Source organism: Mastigoproctus giganteus, chromosome 6 (genome assembly GCF_048544385.1).
Source record: "Mastigoproctus giganteus isolate SK-2022 chromosome 6, ASM4854438v1, whole genome shotgun sequence".
NCBI classification, from domain to species: Eukaryota; Metazoa; Arthropoda; class Arachnida; order Uropygi; family Thelyphonidae; genus Mastigoproctus; species Mastigoproctus giganteus.
In genome coordinates, this window is record NC_143580.1 from 230,475,034 (window position 1) to 230,501,655 (window position 26,622).

The 26,622-nt window shown below is 38.2% G+C and overlaps 1 protein-coding gene across 1 annotated transcript in view; it reads right to left on the reverse strand.

Annotated features, from left to right (window-relative positions):
• Nucleotides 1-23,153, reverse strand: part of LOC150085070 (ryanodine receptor-like) — a 180,105-nt gene extending 156,952 nt beyond the window's left edge. Inside the window, exon 1 of the mRNA XM_090376769.1 lies at nt 22,897-23,153. Within this exon, the coding sequence (XP_090232895.1) occupies nt 22,897-22,953 (57 nt within the window). The 5' untranslated portion in view covers nt 22,954-23,153. The remainder of the gene's footprint in view (nt 1-22,896) is intronic.
• Between the last annotated feature and the right edge of the window lie 3,469 nt (nt 23,154-26,622).

Sequence of the window (26,622 nt, forward strand, 5' to 3'; positions counted from 1 at the left end):
TTACGTCTTACAGTGACGTCTAGAGAAGTTTTGCGTGTTTTACAGTATAGAAATTTTGAGGTAGCGGCTTCTACACCTTCCAACATAACAGTGCTCCATATTACAAAGCAAGGATTGTGAAGGGATAGTTTAAAAAGAATAATATTGATTGCAAAAACATCGTAATGGCTAGCAAACAGCCTACGACCTTAATCCCACAATATTTAGTGCATAATAAAAGAGCCCAGTACCAGAAATTAGTATTATTATCCTCAATCTCAACCTTATCCACTCCTTCGCCTCTCCCATATAAATATTCTATATATTCTGTCCATCTTTTCATAATCCCCATCTCTAACCTCAATTGCATTCTGTCTAGCCCATTCTAATATTCATTATTCAAAACTTCACCCTTTCAAACGTCAAACAGTATCTTCCACCTTTTCACACTCCATTTTTCATACGCCATCATATCAATGACATACAAAATGTTTTGGTAAAAGTTCACCAGAATATAAGCCCTCGTGAGTAGCACAGTTGGTAGAATCGCCGTCCTCCCCATGCCGGGAGTAAAAGACGTGGGTTCGAGTTCCGTCAATGATGAGAGGAATTTTTATGGGTCTTTTGCACAGCGTGGCTGAAAACGCCACATGTTTTTCATCCAGTAAACAGAAAATCAACCTCAGAACACATGCAATTTACAGACAATATACATGGAGCAACGTGGTGGCCTTAGTCGCCAATGCTCCTAAAACCTAACAACAAGCAGAATATAAAACTCTTAAATCCGGACTTTTTAAACTCACCTTCCATTTAGCATCCCATAAGCCTACCACATGCAGTTTACCATTATCCATCTCCCTTCTAAACTTTCCTAATATCGCTTTTAATTAGCCCATTCTTTTAATTTCAAAGACTTCTTGGCACTTTACATTTATGTCTTTCATACTACTTCATTTTCTTCAGGCTTAGAATCATTTCATGTATTAAAATCATCCTTATCACGTTCTCTATCATGTTATAATCATGCTATCCTTGGAGAAGCAACATGAAAACCGGTTCCTTTTCTAGTATTTTTTCGGAATTAGTATCCAATCTGTTATTGCTCATTCTAAAAAACTTTCGACTACAAACAGAAAGATCTCCAAGTACTGTACACAAATCAAAAGAAGGAAAATTCTAGGAGTTACCAAAACATGCAGATGTATTTAGCAGTAGTGGGAGGGCGCTACTGTCGTTTAATAAATGCAAGACACTATGCCAAGACACGCTAGATTGTAACACGCTGAGGGAATAAACAGAATCAATAAAATTCTAGCAGGAAGTACGACTGCAGTGTTGTGTAATAAATAAATGGATCTGGTATGTACTGAAAGACAACTGCGCACTCGGATTCCTCGCGTTAAGGCAGTTAAAGTTATTTTAATCTGTTAAATTTGTGAGAGCTCGGCTGGTCATTATTAGTATTATAATGGCTAAATGGTGCAAAGAATCTAACTTTTTCTACATCTGCCAAAAAAAAATTAAAGAAACATTTTTAAAAAAAACTCTCTATCACTCATATCTTCTCCGTCGCCAAAAAGTGGCTGTCCAATTCAGCTCTGAACTTTACCACACTCTCTGCCTCGACCACTTGGCAGGCAATTTATTTAATACTCTGAGAAGGCAGTCGTGCATTTTAAAAGCCCTTTCCCACAAATGACCCACCAATATTCGGACTTCTTTTATGACTAATAACTAAATAGGTTGAAACAGAAAACCCTGCTTGAGTGAAGAAACTCAAAAGACAGATAATTTCAATGGACTAACAAAAATGAGTTCGATGTGGAACCCTAAATGAAGCCCCCATACACAATTACTAATTAAGGTTCCGATTTAAATGTCTTGCTATACCTTTTAGTTTGAACGTTTTTGAAAAGTTGAGGGTTGTTCAAAAAGTATTGGCAGAAAGCTAGTGAGAAAAATCACGTGAGATACGCTACGAATGAAAAGGAGCCAGGACAATTTTATGGCAGTAGCATAAAAAGCGTACTTGAATAGAAATACTGCTTCACTGAACTAAGAAGTGAAAGTGCATGCTGCAGTGTTTTAAGCTATCAGCACTCTTGGATAAGAATTGACAAAGAAACGGAGACGAAGAGCAAAGGATGTTTCTCTGACGATCCTGAATTATATTACCATTATTATTAGTATTTGATATTAAAATCTATATATGCCTGTTTTATGGGCGAAAATCCTGACACCAACTTAAGTTATGGCCACTGGGCCATCAACTATGTTGGTCCAATGGCCATCAACATGTTTTATATAAATTTAAATAAACCATTGTTGGTCCAATGGCCATCAATGGTTTATTTAAATTTAAGGTTATCATATTTGTTAAACCTGGTAATATATAAAGTCACCAAAGAATTATAACGTCAGTCACTGAAGCAGCTCTAATGCTAGGTTGAAAGAGATCCCTACCTAGCATTGGAACTGCTTCAATGATTCATGTTGTAATTCTTTTTAAGATTGATGATTTCAACCTTCTTCCTTAGCAAGCGTGGTTTACTGACTTATCGCTACCGTGAAGGGAAGGCATTGCAGGAGTGGAGCGTCACCAGTTTCGAGGTTTTTCGCAGGCTCTGTTTCCTATAGATTTCACCTTCATAGTATTTTTTTGGATCGACTTACAGCGTGTGTTTGTTGGAAAATATCCACTCAGCCCTTCTAAATTTGAGAGATGAATGCAATTCTGGGTATGTTCTTGCTAAGAGCCTTAGGATGGTCTTGGTATCGAGAATTAGTTAATCGTTGGGTTAAATTGTGCAGGTTCCTCAAAATTGTAATTTTTTTACAGAATGTCAAGATTTCCGAATAAATGTCCCTCAGGGTGGTAAAAATGGTTGAAAAGAAGCTAGTATTCAATTTCTAGGAAGGAAGTGAAACTATTCAGAGTAGCAGCAGACCAAACAGATACGAAATGAGGTATAGAAGCCACCTCAATTTAGAATTTAAAAATCTTGGGATCGTTGTTAATAATGTTAATGTGCTGAAAGAATAATCAAATATGATGCACATAAAATCTTCGTGCAATATTAGAAAGACCCTTACGATCACAAGGTTGGTGTGTGTCACCTCACACTGATAATTAGAGAGCCCATTTTCTTAATAAGATGGTGATCGCTGAAGTATACCAGGGTATTACTCGGCAGTTTATCTTCATGCTTTAAGTGAATGGACGATTTTGACAGTTCCAGCAGGACGGTGAGATTGCAACATCTCACCATCAGTAAATATACTAAAGAAAATCTTTAATGATCGCCTTATTTCCCAGGATTTATGACCTCCATGGTCGCGCGAGCTTTCACCTCAAGAAAAAGGCTTATGCAAACGACCCACATACTCCGAATTAACTGAGGAACACCGAAAACTGTGCCCGTACCATTGATGAAGATACTGCTCGTAGAGTTGTATGAAACGCATTGAAAAGAGCGGATGCAAATGTATACGAGCAAAACAAATCCTTCTGTAACCATTAATTAAATTATCCGTTTTCATAAAATTTTGTTGGATTACATTATAATTAGATGATCCTATAATTAGGCACCCCTTTCTAGTGTTTGTAATCTTCTGATTCGAGAAGGCAAATTTTTCTATCGCATGGAAAAGGCCGAAGCTTTATTCGACGATTTTTATTTCCAATTGCCCCTGTGAAAGTTTCTGCTCACTCAAACAGCGATGTCTTGTGGTAAAATCCTGTTCTCGTCGCACTTGGTCAAGGTCAGAGGTGGAGGGTGAGATATACCAGGAATGTAAGAGACGCTACCACCCACGTAATCTTCAGAGCAGCAAAAGTTGGTAGGAGAGAGTTTTTTGGTGCCAGAAGCATCTTTGAAATAGGACGGAAAGAAAAGAAGAGAAGTGCATATACATGAACCATCTGGCCGGATTATCACTGGCATCGATGCCGTGACTGGCAATAATACTTTGATTTTTAAATCGAAATAAATCGTAACTTAGCACTTACTGATAGCAAATTCTAGTCTCTAACAGAGTTGAAAAGATTAATCATATATTGGATATATTATTTTAATTAATCAGTATTGGTAATTATTATTAATAAAATGAGTAATACTGTTAGTTAACGTTGCCTGTCTTTTTTTTTTTTTTTAAAGTCTCTTTAAACCACTTAAGGAAAATACGAAAGTCAAATGCTTTTTTGATAAAACTTCAATTTTAATAAAGTCAAACCTACTTATGCTACTAAACTAGTAGCTTGTTTTGTTGGTTGTTGTACGGTTTTAGGCGCATGGGCAACTTAGACCATATATCTGTAAATTGCGCGTGTTCTGTGACCGATTTGATAGACGAAAAATCTGACTTTCCGGGATCAAAATCCATGCTACCCTCGCCTGAGACCGATTACTCGGTCACGTTGTGAAAAAGGCCAACAACAATTCCCCGGGTCATTGAGAGGATTTGAACTGCGGTTTTTTCCACCCTCTGTGGGGAGGACAGTGATTATACCAACTGTGCACGAGGACACCAAACTAGTGGCAATGTATACGTACTCAAAACCAAACATTTTGGAGAGGCTGTAAATAACTGATAAGCAGATAAATGCAACTCAGACTGCATTGTCGGCTTGAACGAGACATTTTCCATCTAATTTCACAAACAACTCGCGATTACACACAGTCCACAGTTTCAGAAGCTCTGAGAGAAGTCTTTCGAATGTCTCTCAAACTATACAATATTTGTGAAACTGAAATCTGTCCTAATTGCTATGCTTTTTGTAAAATGTTATAAAATGCTCTTTAATTCTTGTATTTCTTGAAATAATCACATTTGCAATTTTATTTTCATTTAAAAATGGAAGTATTCAATAGGAGCTTATCGAAATATGCCTAACAACACGCGATCAGACATAAACCATAACTCATGAATTGAAACATCTCTAATGACACCTCATCTCTTTCAAACGATAAATGATCGGAAAACCATTATTCTGAAAGTTGTAGCTGGCTTTCAACTTTCTGAAAGACTTCATCGAATGGCTTAAGCTGCTTTGGTGATATACAGGTGGAGCAGAAAATTACGATGGTATTGGCAAGTTCATTACATGTTAATTAAATCACGTATTAGAGTATCAGGGTTCAGTTAAAATTAAAGATTTCAATTTGAGCTATATGTTAAGAACCTGGCAGAATTAACTACCATTTTCTAATTTAGTGTGCACATTACCGACTCTGTATGATGTTCTGCTGAAAACCAAATTCGGTATTGGTGAACAAGAAAAGTATTAAAGGTAGCAGTAGAGTGGTCCACAAACATCGCTACCTATGGTCCAGTAGTTCTAAGGATTCACACACAAAATATTTCCAAAAACCAGTACGAAGAGACTATTACAAGTCTTCAAATTCAGAGGGCTTAAGAGCCGCATCAGCACCTCTATGAGTCTGCACAAGTGGGCACTACCGAAAGAAAATAACTAAATACTGTATTTTCTCGAATTCATTTTTACTCAAGATACATAATTTCCTGTTTTGTTCAATTAATTTCCATAACTTTCTGTGTCCACCTGAGTCGCAGGGAACTTAATCTCATTATATGTAGGGGTAGTTGTCCTCTTGATGGCTAAATCCATATTTTGTGCGCCCCCACTATAGAAATAACCTAATTTCCATGCCTAAATCAGTTACTTTTACATCCCTCTTATTTGAATGTTAAGCATTCCTCACAGGCAGTGGTTATAATCACCGCCCTCCCCACACCGGATGGAAAAGACTATGGTTCCAATTCCGTCAATGACACGAGGAACTTTATTTTTTCACTCAGTGGCCGAGTTACTCGGTCTCAGGCGACCATAGCAAAATTTTTCATTCAGAAAAATAGGCAAACTGACCAGAAAATATCCACAATTCAGAGACATAATACGCACCGGTAGATAAGACAATTCTTGGATGGCCCTAATATGGCAGTTTTTTTGTTTATTTGTTTTTTTTTTTTTTTTTTTTTTTTTGTAAAAGCATATCGCATTAAGGCCTCTGTTATATGAACAAGAAGACACATTCATGGATGTTTATAAAATCAATTTAAAAAAAAGGATATTTTGATGATTATTGCCCAGTCGTAATGGTCTATGGCAGAGGGGGCCCAAAGTACAGATGTAGAGATGAAAATGTTGTTTTCAAAAATAATTTTTGTCGTTTAAAATGTTTTGTCAGTCAAAACATTTTTCTACTTCGAGGCTGTTCGTAGATACGTACATATTTGTTTGCTGTTGTTCGTTTTATAATTAATTCTGTTAATTTTGAAAACGTATTTTTAGAAACTAATTAATAGATGACAGAGCTGCAATGGCTCAATACGTTCTACATCAATTAGTTATAAATAAATTATTTTAATTCCTTAATGTTCCAGTGGATTTTTAATGTTTTTTATGGTTTAACATTTGTTTTTAAAGTGTTTAAAGGATGGACTCATTGTTTATATTGGTTTCAAAGCATTTAAACTGTTTTTAAAGTATGGACTTATTGTCTTCTCGCAGTCAAAGATTTGGGCTGGTGATTCGATGTAATTTTGGGGTCGGATTTGGGGTCCGCGGGCCATTGGATCATTGATTCTGTCTAAGAGTGTGATCAATTCATGTAAATTATTTGCCAAAATCAAATTTTCGACGAATCTACGCTTATTCAAAATAACTTTATTTAAAATTTAACGTATGAACAGTAATATTCTGGAATTTGTAGACTCATTTAAAGATTCTTTCAAAAAATAGTTCGTTTTGTGGCAAAAAAACTTAAGTGTTTTGTCCCTCTGACTGAACTAAACAGAGAGGCAAAATTCTTTTGTTCTCTGAACAAAAGAATAGATGAGAATAATTGCATCTGTCATCATTCGCGCACATATTCAGAAAGCCAATTTGACGCATGGTCCAACTATACTCGGTAGAATGAGATAAAGTATTAGAAGAGAGTTTGCTTGTTAGTAATATTCTTCGAATTTTTCTGTCATTACCAAGAAAAACAACTCCAATTCTCCTGTAGAATCTCTTTTCCGAAATTTATTCAATGCGGCGTATGTTTTCACATGTCCTCCGTCAGCACAACGATAAAATAGTTTCTGACCTTCACTGGAGAAACACGCGACCAGCATAGAAATTACTTGAAACCATCACTTGATTGAAACGGGAATCAGAAGCGGGTTACTTATATTTGAGCAGACCCACAACTACGCTCACATCAAAATGACTCCAGTGAATTGCAATTGGGATGAACTGGAAACCAGGGATCGTCAAAAGGAAACAAAACAAAAAGTATTAAAATTATGAAAATAGAATATACATAAACAGACCTAATAGAGAAATTTAGAAACACTAAAACCTAAACAGAAAGAGTATGGCAGGGCTATAGCCTCAACCTACATGAAGATTCACTTAACGAAAAGCTTAGTGCAATTGCATAATGGTTTTTTTCGTATTGCCATTTTACCAAATTGGTAAAATGGCGTCTTTTTTATCATATCTCATATTGTGAATACCTTCACAACGAGTTGCCTGATATTGCACTACCTCGAATAAGTAACGCTTCACCAATGGAGAAGACCATTGTTACTTATTCTCGGTGGATACCACCACCCAGACGGCCGTTGTTTCAAGGCAATTTTGTATATGTGTGGGATAATAACTCTACTGTCCACTTGTCCCTATTAGACTTAGAAAAGCAAAAAGGTAGAGGAAAAGTAACAGTAGGAGTGGAAGAGGAAAAGAAACGGTGTAGAAGAATGAAATGGACAGTAACTCCTTCAACTCATGCCACTCAAAAACTCAAACTCTTCGAATAGGCAACGCTGCCCCAGTAGAGAAGACTGTTGTTACCTAATCTTGGAAACTCCTGGCAGCATCAGGCTCTCCTGGTAACCGTTTCAGGGTTATCTGGCCCTTCTTCGGTGGGTGAGTATGTATCCTGGTGTTGCAATAGTGACAACCCAGTTATGAATTGTAACTCCATAATATGAGAGACGCCAAATGGTGTAGTACTGCTATACACCATCTGGGCTGGGCACCTACCCACACACCGATGATAGGCCAAATAGCCTTGAAACGGCCGTCTGGGTAGTGGTATCCACCGAGAATAAGTAACAATGGTCTTCTCCATTGGTGAAGCGTTACTTATTCGAGATAGTGCAATATCATGCAACTCGTTGTGAAGGTATTCACAATATGAGATATGATAAAAACGATGCCATTTTACCAATTTGGTAATTCACTTATGAAAAAACATGATGCAATTGCCTTAACCTTTTCGTTAAAAACCTAAACGTTAAACACGAAATATGAGCGAAAAAGCAGGAAAGCTTGGCTGTCACAACTTCCTGTCTTGTAAATCTATTTAAAAGTTTTTTAAGTCATTTTATGCGGACTATTTATATTACAGACTAAAAAAGTTTATTCTTTTTGGAGGACATCTGAAGTCACTATGTTTTTAAGGTATTTTATCTAGACAAGTAGGAATCGCAGTACGTTCAGTAATGTAATGGCAGTTCACATTTTCTGTTCACAGGTGGCGTGTGTGTGTGTAGCACAGATTTCACGGATATTAAGCGAAAATTGATATTTAGTCTTTTGATGAAAAACCTTTCACTCTTAATCCTCTATTAAAACTTTTGACAGACTGTAATTCTCTTTACAACCCGAACATTGAAGTAATGAGAAACTTGAGAGAAATTATGAAAATCCAACCGCAACGTTTGCGAGGAATCGAAGCAAGATAATCTGGTTGAAAATTTTGGAAATTCTGCCAGTTCAGCAGGTCTAAAATTAATTATCAGCAGATGACATTTTCCACCATTCCGATTGCTGTCAAAATCTTGCTGACTGAGCTTTCGTTATCGAAGAACCCTACTTGACTTTTAATGCGTCCCCACACGGCTATCGTGTAACTTACGACCTATCTTCAGATACGTGGCAGAATGTGTCACGTAAGCGCCATTATAGTAACGAACGCATCATAACGAAAAATGACACTAAAAGTGATTGGAACATCAGTCTTCGCTGCCACTATGCAGCGCTGGTACAAATCTCATTCGTTTGGATTGGTAATGGATTCCGTGAATAAAACCTAAAACGGAAATGCAATATCAGCTGCACGAGTTTTGGTTGGGTTTTTTGCAACGGCCAAGCAGCTAAGACCACGAGGCATCAATATATCGTCTATTTTCCGAATGAAAAATCAGAATTTATAGGAGGAAAAACCACGCACACCTCATTCAGGACGGATCAACTTTATGTATCACTTGCGGAAAAAAGCACATAAGGAGTAGCGAATGGAAATGGCGCTTTTCCACAGATGTGGAAAGAATTGGATTTAACATAAGAGAACTAAGTGGCTGCTTTTAGGACTCCAAAACTTAGATGAGGTCTTGATATAACTATATCTAAAGCACAAAAAACTGCCATATTAGGGCAAACCGAGAATTACCTCATCTACACGTGTGCACTATGTCTGTAAGCACAGCAAATGTATTAAGATATTTTTAATTTCTTGAGAGGACATCGCATCGTATGTACTGTATTTCTTTAACTGAAAATAACACTGCACACCATAATTTGGGCAAAAGATTGAGTCTGTTTGAGGCGAAGGAAAAGTATTTGACTTCACAATTTATATTCCAGCAACAGAACAATTTGTGGCCAATTTTAGATGACGTTTAGAACTCGCTGGAGATAGCTTTAAAGTCTGCAATGTGCAGAAGACCCCGTTTTCGTCTTGCTTACTGGACAGTAACTATGGGACTCTAGTACAACTACTGCTCTTTGAACATCCATCGCTATAAATGCCGATCTCCAAATAATTCTCCAGCTAAAAGAAGAAGAATTACTTTGTCTAAAATTCTGTTTTACTTCTTGCAAAATAGAGTCTGTTGCTGCCATGCTCATCTTCAGCGACATTCATATTTCAGAATAAGATCTTTACTGGGGGACAATTCTGGCTTTTAATTAATTAATTTTTTTTTTTTTTTTTGGCATCAGCTTATCACAAATATGGCTTCGCCTGTTTTCTCGGTTGCACTAAGCGTTACTTTTCTGCTAAACAGATCCTGACTCTGTACAAATCATAAATCTACCCTACCATGGCAAATCCTTCCTATATTTGTAGTGGTGTCCCCAAAACCTCTTTCAAACCCCTAGACTCTATTCAAAGAGAGAGCAGTCAGGTCAATTAATGAATCCCAGCTCCGATCATTATCATACAGACGTTCACTTTCTGCTGCATTCCTTTTCTACAGATATTTCGATGGCCCTTTTTTTAATTAACAACTCTAAATCTACCTCTTGCCTCCAAACCAGTCCAAACATCTGTCTCTACCAGTCAACATCCATCACTGTCCAACTACAATCTCGCAGAAATAACATTTCTCTTCCTCATTAATCTCTGCTACTTCTGTTCTTTGGCTCAACTTTCCTTCCTGAAAATTAAAATCTACAGAAATTCAAGTATTGGTTGGGTTTTTTGCAAGGTCCAATGTTAACGAGTATCTTCTGTCTTCTCACACATCAATCCACGGTACTTCAATAGTACAGCTTTTAACACCCTTTCGTGCCTGGGATCAACGAAATTGCTTTCTTCGGTTTTCTTTGAAATATTTGATATAAAAATGAAGGCGGGTGGGTAGAAGTTTCTTGATAAAATGTTATTTTCTTGCACATCGAGAACGTTGGGGATTTTATTTACTGGTTCAGATGTGATTGTCTAAAATATTGATTAAATTATACAAATATAATGATTCACTTATCTTTAAGGACAAGTAAATCATTATACTTCTATTTCTTTCTCTTTCTCTTTTATAGCGCCATTTTAGTAGTGGGGCCAATCGAGTCTTTCACTTGAAGATCAATGCGGTATTCAGATTAGATCACTTGTCGATCACGACAATGCAACAGCGTGACACCACCAGTAGAGACAGGGTCATTGCGACGCTCTCTGTCTTTCGGTAGTTCAATAAAAATTCATCACGGCTGAGAGGGACGCACCGCAGTTCAATCGATACCTTGTGCCGCTGCAGTACCGCCTTACCTCCAACCACACACAATTATTACCGCATCAACTCTAAACTCTCGGTACACCTGTGAAGGGGGTCAGAAGAAAAGGGGGTTATGCTGTTCTCTGTGACTGCCAATCACTTGTCTGAAGCATCCCTTTAGGGACCACTGTTTAAATCTGAAAATCCTTAAGGGCTTAAAAAGCAGCGGAACGGGGGAGAGGAATTAATCCTAGAAGTGGACAGAGAGATGAGCAAGATAATTCCATAGGAACTCCGTAATCCCAAATTCCTCTTACACTGGGCCATATAGTTTTTGAAAAAAAAAACGACCCAGTCCAATGTCAACAAGTTTCTTCTGTATTGATCTAATACTTGCTCCATAGCCCGAGGGTGAGAGAGCAGGCATTAGACAAAAACAGTTTCGAGATGCAGAAGGAGATCCGATCTAAGAAAATCATTGCTTTTTCTTTTGCCTCTTAAGGGTACCGAGATATTCAAAGAATATAAAGTTTCTTCTGGCTTCCCTCATCAACCTTTCGTATTTGGTATCATAAAAAAGCGACCCTTTATGAAATGCTGAGAGCGCTTGAAGCCAAGTGTGACATGTACTCAAATATGTGTAATAGAATTGGCCGTAAAAGAAAACAAACTACTGGTTGAAGTGAAACTCGCATTTTAGTGCTTCTGAACTTGCGGTATATACACCAACCACGTTGGTCACTGACCTCAGTTTAAGGAAAATACGAAACAGCACAATCCATCTGCATTTTGGTCACGTGGAAAAGTAAACAGTTTTGACATAAAAATACGCCCGGTAATGCGTCAAATAAACATTTTCTGGTGCTAAATTTCCTAAATGGAATAACTCCATCTAAATCGTAAGAAAAGTCTCTTTTTTATTTAAATTTTACGATCACCATCACGAACTATATCTCCAATATGTTGGCTGAAAGGCGTCAGTACCCGGGCGACGATTATTTTTGGAGAAGTTTATCAGAATATTTTCGTTCTCCGACAGTACTCTCTATTTACATCACCAATTATTATACAGGCATCTGTAAAAGGCATGGGTTCGAATCCCGTCTCAATGGAAATAACATTTAGGACTTTTGACAACGTGGTAGAGTTAGTCGGTCTCGAGAGGGCTGCAGGTGTCTCCCTTAATCAACTCCCTATCGGTTGTTCATGTTTTTCATCCCGAAAAACAGTCATATTAACTATAAAGTAAACGCAATTAGAAACCATTGTATTCAAGATCCGTGGCACTTAATCCTTTATACACCATAACTTGATATTTATTCAAAACACTGAGGAAGTCGCTGCGCGAAAATTTCTGGGTTACGTGGATTACAATTTTCATCGAGACAGCCAAGCCCATGAGGGGTCAGCGCATAATGTCTGTAAATGGCATTCACTGCACGATTCGTTCATTGGCTTATTCAGAGGAATGAAAAATCCTTTTCCAGGCGTAGCAAGGCGTGAACTTTTCCAACGGCAGTTACTATGCAGCGAGAACATCAAAAATGCTCCAGTGTGACACTTTCAAATATTGGTGAAACGAATACTGTGTTGTTGTTGTTTTACTTGTGGGAAGTGCGTGTAGAAAGGAAATAAAATTTTTTAATTCACTTCATTTGATATATTTCAATCATGCTAAATGTGTAAGCTTTGTGTTGTACATTTGCTGGCCAAAAAATTAGAAACCTTTATGGAAAAGCTAGTAGAGCCACCTTTTGTCCGAGTTACAGCCTCGACACGTCCTGGCACGAATTCTACTAGGTCTGAGGAAGTCTAGCACAACATTTGACCATTCTTCCATCAGGATATTTGTCAGCTGTTGTATTGTGGTAGGTAGCGAACTGCGAAGCTGAACTGCCCTTTCCAACATATTCCAGACATTTCAATCGGATTCAGATTTTGAGAATTAAGCAGCCAGGATAAATGTGAATTCTTGTGAATGCTCCTCGAACCATTCAGATACAACTTTTGCACAGTGGATAGTTGCAGCTTGAGAGAATCCATCGCAATCCGGGCGAAAACGAAGCACTGTAAGGTGAAGTGGTCCAATACGACGGATATTCAGCGGCCTTCTAACGGCACAAATACCCAGTTCGAACTAACAGAATATACTCCATACCATGATACCACTTGTAGCAGTTTCAGTGGTGGACACCAGACAGTCTGGATGCATGGATTCATGTGGTTCACGCCATACTTTCATCATATCATTGGTGCAAAAAGAAAAAAAAATGTGTGAATCGAGACTCAGACCATATATTTTTCTATTAGTCATATGGTCTCATCAGACCATATGATCTTTTCCACTGCCAAATCTCAGATTCTTCAACTCCTGCCGAATAGTTCCGTTGTAAACGGATGTTTTTTCTTTGCTTAAATTGGATTTTTCAGTCATTTACTGCACGTTAGACCTTCTATTCTGACACAAAATTCGCAATAAATTGCTGCAGTTTCGTTATCTGCTGCTTTTCTTCCTTTTAGAGCTGCATTCTCCATTTGTCTTCCACTTGTAACGTTTGAGTTGGTTTCTTTCGACACACTTAATTTCCTTTGTTTTTTTTTTTCAATCGTTTTTCCACGCCATGTTAAACGTGCTCCAGCAATAAAACCTTTCTGAAAATCGGAAAGATCACGTCTTTTCCATGACAGATACCATGATCCCATTTCCAATGATAACTAAGAAGCCCGAAGAAAGTGCACAGTATTCATCTGACAAAAAGGAATTTGGTTATGCCATGTGACAACTTACATTTTCATACCGTACGTTTAATTATCTGTTGAGGCCAACTGCAAGAAGTTTCTAATTTTTTGGCCAGTGAGTGTACACCACCCCAACGATAAATTTTCACCAATGTCAAAATATACAAGCAAGTGATTCGTTTCGCCTGCGGGGAAAAATAGACCAATTTCACGTGCTCTCTTTTGTAAATACACGACTGGAACAAGAATTATTAGTGCCCTACAAAGACAACGATTTCCTTGTTTTTTTTTCCAATAGAAAACAAAAAAATTAAAATACGATCCGTGCTTTCTTTATGAGAAAGACTTTCGCAGTTTCAAGCAAATTGCACTGTACACTGACACGTCTCAAGGTGTGCGCTAACTAATTCAGAAGAAACCCCAAACTCTCACTCTCTCCTACAAAAATCCAAAAATTCATGCTCCTTAACGATCTTTATTACAGTATCGTTCCCCTGAGGTTCTTAACCGTTTGGTGTATTCATCTCTCCCATCAAATTTTGCCCTACCATCACCCCCCCCCCTTATTATTAGTAGTTCAAGCCCGTGACTACTAAATACGATAAATATTTGTATTGACGATTTATTGTAAACTCTACTGACTTGGTTGTCGTGCCGGAGTATAAACAGAAAATTTATTTATTTTTATTTATTTAGTATCAACCATATAGTGTAAGGAAGTCATGCTGTTTTAAACCACGTTCCACGCATTAAAATAACTTAAATGAACAAGACACCATTTCAAATTCGAAAATGCAATGAAAAGAAATGAAACAAATAAACCAAAAAATTGGTGTATTTTGTGTGGCTTCTCATATTTATGCACCCTACCCTTACGTACTGTAGTTCTCTTCACTTCCCCCTTCTAGGCGAAACTCCCTGGTTAGAAACCCTTGTTTTAGTCTATTTTAAAGTGTACTTGATGGTTCCGAACTGTCTGTACTTACTGGATGGTTTCTGAACTTTAGTCACGAATTCCATTCTCAAACTGATATACATTTATGCCTGTTTAGATAAGAATGATTTCAAAAGGTGTAAATAGTTCAAGAGAATTCGTTCCTAAAAAGAAACATTTCTACTGGAATGCCAATAGTGTGTGATGATATTTTGTGAATTTAATCAACACAAACAGGCCTAAACAGATATTTTTATTACAAGAACATGTGAAACTTGAATGGGAGATTAAATAGTGGCACACAAGTCAGAGTTTTGAAAAAAAATTATGCCATCAAAATAATCAATTTAATTCTCACTGCTTTGTGGTAACAACCCTCTCTGCTGTTGCAACAAAATGCTATAACTATGGAGACCTCAAAAGGACTTCCTCCTCCCTTCCCCTCTGGGCATCCAGAAATTCCAACATCTTTCTAAAATATAGTCGCACTGCTGCACAAACGAGATTCACAATTATTGATGGCAGCGAACTGGTCGGCCCAAAGGTGAATGCAGGAGATGTGATTGCAAAGATGATAGCGAACCATACAGGATTCGTTCGCTATGTCGCGCAACAGCTAGCATCAGCGAAGCACATTATCAAATATTGAATCGCCGCCCTCGTGGGTAGCACAGTTGATAAAATCGCCGTCCTCCCACACCAGGTGGAAAAGACGTGAGTTCGAGTTCCTCGATGATTTGAAGCATTTTTATGGGCCTTTTTCATAACGTGGCTGAGTTAGTCGGTCTCAGGCGAGGCTAGCATGGTTTTGTTCTCCCAGAAACTCGGGAGCGAACTACAACACAAAACACAACAACTGAATCGCCAAACGAACAATCTCAGTATTCAGGTGATATGAAGTTGTTTACTGGATGGTAAGAACTAATAAATATGTGTGGGCAAGTGCAGGAAAAAACTGCAGCTGATAATATCATTTGCCACTCAAATGGCATAAGATGTTATTCCCACAGGATGGCGCAACGTCTCACTTGCCTCTCATTGGTTGGTTGTTATAAGGTTTTAGGAGTATCAACAACTTAGCCATATCATCAAAGTTTCTTGCGACGACCGACTCTCACTGCTTTGATGATATAATGCAACCCGACGCACAAGGCCTATTTTCTAACTTAAGCCATATTTACTTACTAATTAACTGGCCTTTGGGTCATATTTATGAACAAGAAAAGTTGTGTTGAGTGTATCGACTCCATATCTCTCATATCTCAAAGGGATATATACTCCATATCTCTCAAAGAGAAATATGGAGTCGATACACTCAGCACATCTTTTCTTGTTCATAAATACAGGTCCACTTAAAACAACGAGCAACCCATATTTCTCTCAAAGAGATAAATATGGATTGCTCGTTGTTTCTGTTGTAATTTTTTTTAACTGAATAGTTTCCTTTGATTGTTTTAGATTAATTCTGCAGGCAGCTAAAGCTGTGAGGCGTCAGTTTATCGTATCTGTAAATTTTATGTATTTTATGGTCGGTTTGCCTGTTTTTCGAAATAAAATTAAATAATTTTTGCCTGTTTTTCGCAATAAAATCCCATGGGGAAAAAAAAACTATGTAACCCTCATCTTCGATTGAGCAACTAGGGTCTCTTCGGCACGGGGAGGAAGTACATTGATCATAGTCCTTGTGCTAGCCCTTGTACCAGTTTGGCTGTTTCGCACCTTCGAAGGTAGCACGTGGTTAGGATCGTTGTCCTTCCATACCGTGTGGCCAAGGCCTGGTCACCCTCATGGTTAGTAGACAGAATAAACGTCATCTCCCATACCGGGGAAAAGACCTGAGTTCGAATTCCATCAATGATGCGATGAAATATTAAGGTGGCTGAGTTAATCCGTCTCAGGCGAAGGTGGCACTGCTTTTCTTCTCAGATACTGGAATTTTTCATCCAGAAACAGGCAAATCGACCACAGAACACGTGCAATTTAGAGGCACGATATATACGGCGTAATATGGTCTAAGTCGCTGATGAACCTAAAACCAGACAACAACAAATGAAATTTTGTTGTTGTCATGGTGAGTACACACAGAACACCATAAAGAGATTTCCAAACTTTGCAAGCAAGGAACAGGAGAATTCTCATCGAAAGTGGTTTTTCAATAATTCTAGTTTGTAGAGGACAACTGATGAATAATGAATCTGTGCTATACATCCAGTGCTCAAAATGCTGTATAATCTATGACACGTAATCAAAGGAAGGAATGATCAGTTTGATCAATACAGAATGTATACAAATAGAGGATATAGATGATATGTTTAAGTGGACCTGCAGAGCTCCTTGACCTTTTCTAGAATAACCATCGGTACACAGCAGGGGTATGCAAGTTTTCCGTTTTGTTGATCGATCAAAAAGAAGTCGAAAAGGAACCAGGTGGGCGTTCCTAGCGAGCGAGTGCACGTCACTACAACTGGCGCTGTGGCTCAATTTACGTGACAAGAATCGCACTGACAACGCACACGACACGAGGTTACCTTTTTAACTATAGACAGCGCCTCGGCAATTAGAGAATTGTGTGTTCGAGGGACAATTAAACTATACATTTCAGAAAGCAAATTTCCGCGAGGAAATTAAGCACGCCCATTATGAGATGGCGTAGGTAGACCTTCCTATGTGATGCTGAGTCCTTGAGTACGATTGAAAAAAAAGAGTTCAAATTTCGATATTTGGGAAATTTCATTAATACTGAATTGCCCTCAACTGCTCTACCAATGATTGGTTTGTTGAAATCAAATTAACTGAAAGAGCACTGAAAACAGTATCAAATTTGAATTGTCTATTAGGCATATAGAAAATACTTCTGTGAAAGTGGTTTGTCAAACACTCAGAAAAAAAGAGGAAAATTAATTGGTCAGGAAAAGTAATTGAGCGAAGCGGCTTGGCCACAAAAGGGCACGATGAGAGAAATTCTTTCCAGTGCCAAGGACACACCCCAAAAGTGTGTTTGTGGTCGCTGAATCCTCCTTTTGCCCTTGACGTAATTATTCTAATGAAAACTTACTAAATCTTTCTCTTGACGCCATTCATTTTCCCAGGGTGCATCCCTTATACAGCAAATACACACGGCATGGAAGTTAGCTGATTGTTATTTAGAGCTTAAGGGTGCATTTAACTCTTTGAGAGGCATATAACAGAGAGAGACTTGTTTCAATTTGCCTAGTAAAATAATAATAAATATTCGTTTATTGACAAAAGAACAGCTTTTGGGGTGGGGTAGACAACAAGTCCATTAACGGTGATGAGAATGCAGGTAGGACTATAAGAACCTCGTATACTACACTGCTCGACAAAATTAACAGAACACGTAGCGTAACTCATGCAGCTTGCGATGAAGTGGATCAAAACTTGGTCTGGTGGCGTACCATAGAATAACGATGAAATGAGGAAACAGCGAGAAACTTTGGACAGGTATAAGGGACATTTATAGGGGTTGTATATGAATTACCAAAAAGGTCACATTACAGAAGTCGAAACAAAATGCTCGAAAATATGGTCACGTGACACGAGTACAGCATATGATACCCTTCAACGGCTAAACAAGCCTGACACCGGTGAACCATGCTCGATATAAGGGTGTCTATAAGATTCTGGGGCAACAAATCCCATTCTTCCACCAGCGCAGACCTTGGCGCACCAAGTGACCGAGGAGTTGGCTGTCGGCATGCAATGCGACGTCCAAGGGCATCCCACATGTTCCCGATGGGATTTAAGTCTGCTAATCGTGCTGGCCACCGCAGTCGTTGGATATCTTCAGTTTCAAGATATTCCTAAACCACTTGAACTCTATGTGCAGTGACGTCGTGCATGAAAAGAAAATCTGTGCCAAACACACGCCGAAAAAGTCGCACATATTGTTCGAAGATCCGTTCTCGGTACTTCTACGCAGTTATCAAAAACATGAAGAGGGATGCGGCCGTTGATCATTATTCTGCCCCACACGACAACACCGCCTCCACCGTAAGTGCCACTTTCTCTGCTGGAAAGATGGTACCGCATTCCTCGTTGTCTCCAGATGAAATAACGTCTTGAATCCGTTTGTAACTAAAACGGGACTCAGAAAATAGAACTATACCCCATTTGTGAGGGCTCCAAGTCACATGTTCATGGCACCAGTTTCGACGAACTCTGCGGTGGTTTGTGGTTAATGGAATACAAACCAATGGCTTCCTTTTGTAGAGTGCCCTTGTATTGAGCCTTCTTAACACAGTCCGGTTGGAAATGTTTTCACCTGTGGCCGCAGCAACCTCAAGAGACAGCTTATGACAGGACATCGTAGGATTTCGCCTTGCTATTAGACCCAAACAGCGGTCTGTTCTGGTTGACGTAGCCCTCTGGTGATCTTGGCCAGCTCTTCTTCTAATGGTTCCTGTCTCCTGAAACTGCTTCCATAGTGACGAGAGGACACTGTGTAACACATTAAGCCAACGTGTCAATGGCCCGCCATCTCAAAGAATCATCTAAACGACGATGATTGGCTATCCCGAGTACTAGAGATGACTATCCCACCGAGCACGCCAAAAAACAGGAATGAAGTGAAGGTTGCAACTCGCGTTTTTAGAGACATGAATAATTTTCGGTTCTGTAAGGTGGTAGATCGATTTCTATTGGATACTTGGAATTTGCATGCCACACTTCCAGGCGACAAACATTGTTCTCTTACTTTTGTCGAGCAGTGTACACACCGCAAGTTCCGACGACTTAAAAAAGTGGACTTGAGTATCAAATCTTGCTTCGTATTAGAAAGACATAAATTGATTGATACCGACATATTTCCAATTTATGACATATATATTTTTACACAAATATATATTATTTCTCCATTTTGAATAAAAAAAAAAAGAATTTGTTAATCTTCTTCTTCTTCTTCTTCAAAAAAAAAAAAAGAAGTTCATGAAATTCGTCAGTATTTGTTTTCGAATTTACTTTTCGAGTTTTCGAAAAGTAAACTTTCAAAGTCGTTGATTTCTTATCACGGTTCCATACTGAGGCATTGCTTCCAGAGAAAATTTTCAGTAGAATATTTTACAAAGAAACGAATTTCCACATTTTATGTTCAACACAGCACTGAAGAGTCAACAAGGAATTGCTCAAATACATAATCAAAGCAGCCCATTTCCGCATACAGCAATAATAAGAGTGATACCAAGTTGTCACAAGGGCGTACTATATACGCTTACCGCTTTATTTACAGTTTACTGCAAAATGTATTAAAAATGGCACTATGAATTAAATTTGCATTAAAATTTTATCTCTGGTTTTTGTTTATTTTTAATAACTGGACTGTAATCACAGCGCTTAAATATACTAAGGGATGCCAAAAAACTTACCGATTTTTAGGACGACCATAAAGTTCGTATAATTAAAATTAATGATAATCATGCTAAAAGCAATTATTTAATGAATTAGTCCTAAAAATTTCGCTCTCGTTTTTCACGCAGTTTTCCCACAATTTTTAAATATTTATTGCCGTATGCATTTTTAACCTATTTGCAAAAATAGAAATTATAATCCTGGATTGCCGAAATTATAATTATTACATATTTTTAAATTTATTTACTTAATTATTATTATTTTATTTTTTCTGTTTATACCCTGGGTCAGGGGATCCATCTTGTGGTTTTCATCTTTTACAAGGTGAAAAACACAAGATGGCTGCCACTCAGATCGTATCATTCACTGAATTATAATTCTTATGTTTAGAGTCCGACCAAAGTCGAATTGGAATGGATTCAACTTATAGCTGGAAGATATCTTGTATAAGTTTTGCCATGTCCATTGTTCGTTCGGTGACAGTTCCTTCGGTGATGAGGGTAGGGGTCTGCGCGCACACAATGCGTACCACAGATTTTCAGTGCAGTTCAATCTGGAGACTGGATGGAGGCGACAAAAAGACGGACTCAATTCATCTGTTTCTGGAACCGCTTGCGAATAGATCCAACACAACGGCCAATAGCATTATCGTTTTCAAAGTGCCCGTCTTTGAGGTGAAGATGAAGTACTTAGGCTGTAAGTGATGGAATAAATTTCTTAAACATGCGGCAGACGCCTGTTGTCCTTTCAGACATAACCGGACCAAATCCATTCCATGAGAACATTCCAGCTGCTGTAGCTTATTGGGGCGACATATGATGCATCCATCGCTAAGTGCGGTAGCCTTCCGACCCAAGGGTCTACCAAAGAGAATCTGAATCCATCGTACCACAAGGTAAAGGTAAACTGCAGCCATTATCAATCCACTGCAGGATGGAAGCATCCTCAATTCATGTTGAGGTAAATGGCCCATAATCTTCCACGCTGGTCCAGTGCGGTTGGCAGATCGACCGTATTTTGCAATCAGGGGCTTGAACCCCTGTCTACTCAAAGAGCGTGTGCTGCTGCACTCCTGCTTCTGACCACTCGGCTAAGTTTACGGATAGGAGGTGGGAAGACGGTTGCAAAACCTACGATTTCGCAGTTCCCCATGCATTCGAATGGACGTGAACTGATATATCGCAATTATTCGCCAGTAAATCAGTAATTCGACTATTCGATCTTATGCAAGTAACAAGTAAGTTGAATATATTTCCTTTGCACTATGTAAATGAAATTATGGTAGGATTTCTAATATTTTGGAGGGGTAGTGTGTATATGCTGCAGCATATCTCATGTAATATCTGCCACTGTTATCTGGCATCCAGTGGCTTGTCTTTGAGCCATCTGGCAGGGCCGGCCCTTGGGGATGAGGAGGCTTCTAGGCCCTAATTCCAGCGTAGCATCTGGATGTCAAACTTTGATTGGCATCCTCGTATATAAAATACAAATAGAGAAAAGTCGCTAATATTTTGGCGGGAAGTGTGTATGTATGCTGGAAATTATTGTCTGCATTATTTAAAAAAAATTTTAAGTTATATATACATAGCATCGTACAGTTTAATTAAGAATTTTTTTTTCGTGTTATCTAAATCAAAATCTGTTATTAGCGCTAATACTGACCGCTTATTGACTTTTACTATTGAAGGCTAACAGGGTCAAGAACCTGAGCATCGATTTTTTGCCATTCTGTAATTATTCAAGTATATACATGTTTTTGTTTTTTTTAATTGAGACATTTAATGTCCAGTCCTTCAGCTGACCAGACAAAGACACTGGACGCTGAATAGCAGCGGCGAAACTATAAATTTTGAGTTCCCTCAGCCAGATTACCGAGCGCTCCCACGTGACCCGTCATCAAATCCCTCCTATCCTTGACTCCACGGGGCCCCCTCATGGTGGTAAACCTGGTGATATGGTAGTTTCGTCATTTTTGAATAACATTTGTTGCGCATATCATATATGCGAGGAGCAGACGATTAAATGCAAGAAACAGACGATTGTTGTTACTGAGAATGCAAGTGACAATGAAAAAAAATAATTTGTTATCAAAACAGCCGATAAAAAGAAACGTCTGCAGAAAATTATCATTTAACACTACAAATGTCAATCTATATTTTGCGCAGTGTGTATTTAATATTTTTTCCTCTATTACTTGAATGCCACTTCGGGATATACCATCCGGATTAGACAGTCACTGGATTAATGGTTGTCCAATATAAGGAGTACGCGAAGATTTATAAGTAGATCGTTAGTTTCCTTATGATAACTGTATTTTATTGTTATTTGCAGAGAAGGAGATGGAAAAAGTGTCTTCTTAGTCGTGCCCTATAAGGCGACGCCGTGCGTTACTTCTAGAACATTTTCTCCCCAAGGAATCGCTGAGCGGCTCACACCAAGAAGCCAATCGATCTGAGTGTGGCTCTACTTACGCCACCCCGTGTTCCCAGGCATATTCGAGTGCTGATTCAGACTTTCACGAGGTACAATAATAGAATCTGTCGCTCGTGTAGATAACGCTACCTTTCCAAGTCTATTAGTTCCTTATTGCGAGCCTCTTCCTTTCCCGTCCCAGAATTAAGTTTATTTCTGTCTCTGGAAGTCCGCGAAGGTCTTCCTACGTCTAACATACCTACACCCCTCGGGTCTCATCCTAACGCACACATCTGATTCTTTCAGACGAAGTTTTCGTTTAATAAAGTCAGTTGGCTAAATAAATAAAACAATAAGTAAACTACCCATTTAGCCCCGATCAATGAGGGGAGGAAGGAAAAGAAGGGGGGAGGAGTCTCACCCCGGGACAGAAGTTTACAAAGTAGAAATGTACTTACTGTTCGCAGAAATGATACATCATCCTGTTCGGATCCGCCCTCGCTTGGGTCCGCCATCTTGAGAACAGGGGCCCGAGGGGGCTCCCAACTTACACCGGCACAGTACGGGTTAGGCTTAGATCCTACGGCTACGACTAAGTCGTTCCGTTAGCTTCGACACGGCAAAAGACAGAGTGTGAAGTGGCGACACAACGAGAACGCAATCCACAACTTCACAAACTTGGAGACCGACGAGCCTGCTGGCTGGCGGGATATTTCGGGCGACACTATCTACATCGATGCGCAGCCGCTGCAGTTGCGCATTCTTGGCGTTCCGCGTGCTGTTGTCTGGCGGAGTGGCAGCCAGCCAGATTCACTATACGTCGCCACAGACACGTGACCGACATTGCCCGTACTGCGGACACTGGATTATGGGGCAGTTCTTTTATTGACCGTCTCTCGACCCTCCCCCCCCTCGTGCCGTCTCTCTGCACCCTGTTCGACACTTCTCAGCGCAACAATTCTAGTGACGAAGACAACAAACTTAAAAAAGTTCCCGTCGAAGTTCTGTCAAAAGTTACCATTTCGAGGTCTCCTTGCACTTTTTCCCATAGATGACGTTTCTATTAAAAAAAAAAAAAAAAAGGAGTATTAAATTACAATTAATCAACGGGACAGTAACAACTGACTTCGAAAAATATTAATAACACTACATAAATTTTAAAATATATAATTATTCAGTAAAACCAAAATTAATATTTAAGTGGCAATACCTTGAGTGCATCAGTAATAATGGAAGTATGTGATGCAAGAAAGCAAGCGTATCAGCTTATGTAGTATCAGCCAAAGAAAAAAAAAACTTCCAAGAAGATAGATGGAAGTTTGTTCCAGCAATTTACGACCCGCTGGCTAAAGGCAAATTTCCACAGATCCATTCTACAACTGTCTTTCCTCAATTGGAGTTTATGCACCCTCAGGTTCGTAATCTGAGCAAGCGGAGAATCTCATCAGAATTCAGCATTAGTCCTTATCCACCTTAATGAGATCACCTCGCACGTGCCTAGTCTCCAGCCACTGCAATTTGCAGAACTTAAGCCTTTCTTGGTAAGAGGATCCTTTCGTTCTCCTCACCAATCTTGTTGACATTCTTTGTACTCGTTCCAGCAACTCTACATCCTTACTAAAATGAGGCCCCAGACCTGTACGCAGTACTCCCAGATGTTTTTCTCCCGAAGTACACAATAACGTGAGTGCATCTATTATGTTACCACACAGTTCACTCCCAGATCTCTTTCATTTTCTACCACCCTAAGTGTAGTACCACACAGTTGGTACATATGTTAAACTTCAGTTACCACTTCTCAGCCCATCTGCCCAACTTTCCTACATCCTGTGTCACCCTTAGATCTCCCCTTTGTGAATTAGGGGACATTCACATCTCCAATCGTGGGGACTTCCCCTGAATACAAGGATGCTCTCATAATTATGGCTAAAGATTTCCTTACTTCCTTTGCTGCCTCCTTTAATATAACTGGTAGTTCCCGTCCACCCCAGGTGCCTTCCTTATGTTTAAACTTCAATAATCTCTCCTCCACTTTGCTCTCAGTTATTACAAAATCATTTACCTCACTGTTTGGGTTTAATAAACCTCTGGCATTCCCCCTCCCTAAGTATATAAAATTTATTAAATTTTAATAACTATATAAAATTTTGCAGATCTTCGATTACGAGTATACAATACAATTAAAAGAAAAGAAAATAACTGAAATAAAAATATCATAAATGTTAGGCGTATTATAAAACCACAAAACCCACCTAGTTAGTAATAAAACTGTAAATATAATACAAAATCTGAAACGATAAAATAATAGGGATAAATTGGGCCATTAGAAAAGAGAAAAAAATATAAAAATGTACTGCGTAGATCACTGCCGAATTTAAAGCTTACCTTTTTTCATAATACTGCATAGCGTGCATGATACACTAGGAAATAAACAAAAATAAATAAACTATAAAAGTGAAACTTTTATATTTAGCAGAGAACAAATTAAACTTCTCGAATAATTATATTCGTGTATAATAATTTTACACTAACTTATGGATTTTGACAAACGAGCTTTGTACGAAACTGAAGCAGACATTCCAAAGAATCAGTATTGTCGTCTGTTTGGAGCCAGATGGCGTTATTTCTGTTCTTTTTGAATTCGCTACTTTACTGTGAAATTTATAAAAAAAATAATAATAATAAAATAATAATAATGTTCATAAAATTACTTGTATGAAAATAAAAACTGATAAAGTATTTTCTCTCTCATTGTTTTTTTACTTTCTCCCTACAAGTTTTCATTTCATTAGTACTCAGTATTTTAAATAGGTTTTTTTATCATTTTAAATTAATTTCATAATACATATTATTTTTAGAAATGAGGAAATTGTAACCACGAGATGGCGCATCTGATAATATGGTGGATAATCAACAAAAGCTTTAATAAGCTTTTGTTGATTATGTTATTATTTCTCCCTGATGGGGGGGAGAAAATATTATTATCTATCTATACATTGAAAAAGTTTTTGTCCTAGTGATATTTATTCGAGCCAATGGAGAAGAGGGCGGGGCAATTACATCGCTATGATTAGATTTCGATTAGTGCGTTATAATGTTAGTATATTAGTACACTGTTATTATTATTATAATACAAATAATTATGAAAATATACAAATATTTGAAAAATACTAAACTATTTACAATCATACTATTTCAGGACAATGGGTCCCTTCATCAGCTGACATTAAGTTGACGAGGCTGGTGAACGTTAAAAGGAAGGGACACAATTGGGTTACTGGGCAGAATCGGACACCTGCCGTTGACAATGTAGAGCGCGTACATGAGACGCGTGCGACGTTCGGCGCATTGCAAGACAACTGCCTCCATAACGTTCACCAACCTCATGCACTTGCTTCACTGTCTAATACAAGATCACGTCTGGCATCATTTGATGTTCCATTGTAATTTCAGCTGATGAAAGGACTCTATATAGCTTGTATATTTGTAAACAGTTTAGTATTTTGTAAATATTTGTATAATTTGTAAATATTTTAGTCCTGCTCTTTCTGATGTGACAATATATATTTTTTAATTTTTTTTATTATTATTAATTTGTTTTAATTTTATGTATTTTTTGTTATTTTATTTTATTATTATTTTTTTATTTTTTTTAGCTGGTGCATAAGCCATAAGCTACCGTGCACCATGTGGCCATTACTAATACTAATACTAATATTCCTCATACATTATGGAACTCAAAGCAAAAGGCCTTTTCCTAAGTGACCTATGTAAACGCAGTAAATAATTGCATAGGTCATTTCCTGATTAGATGTCGGTCAGTGGGTTTCGACAGGTGTGTCGAAATATTTTACTTACTCCGTCATACCTCTACATTTTAGGTAGAAAAGCATGCGCGGAGGTTGGCGAGCAAAGCGAATAGGGGCAAAGCCCCCCCCCCCTAGTTATTATTATTATTCCAATTTTCATGTAATTAAAAAAATTCTCGCTTCATAATAAACTCAGAAATGCATTGTATTTTAACTGATTTAATTATATTTCCATTAAATGCCTTTCACTGCAAATCAATGATACCAGTTTTACACAGAAATAGACGGAATAAATTAAAATGAATATTTTTAGAAGGATACTTAAAAAAATTAAATAAATAAAATCTTTAATTTTTTTTTAAAGAAGTCCATTGC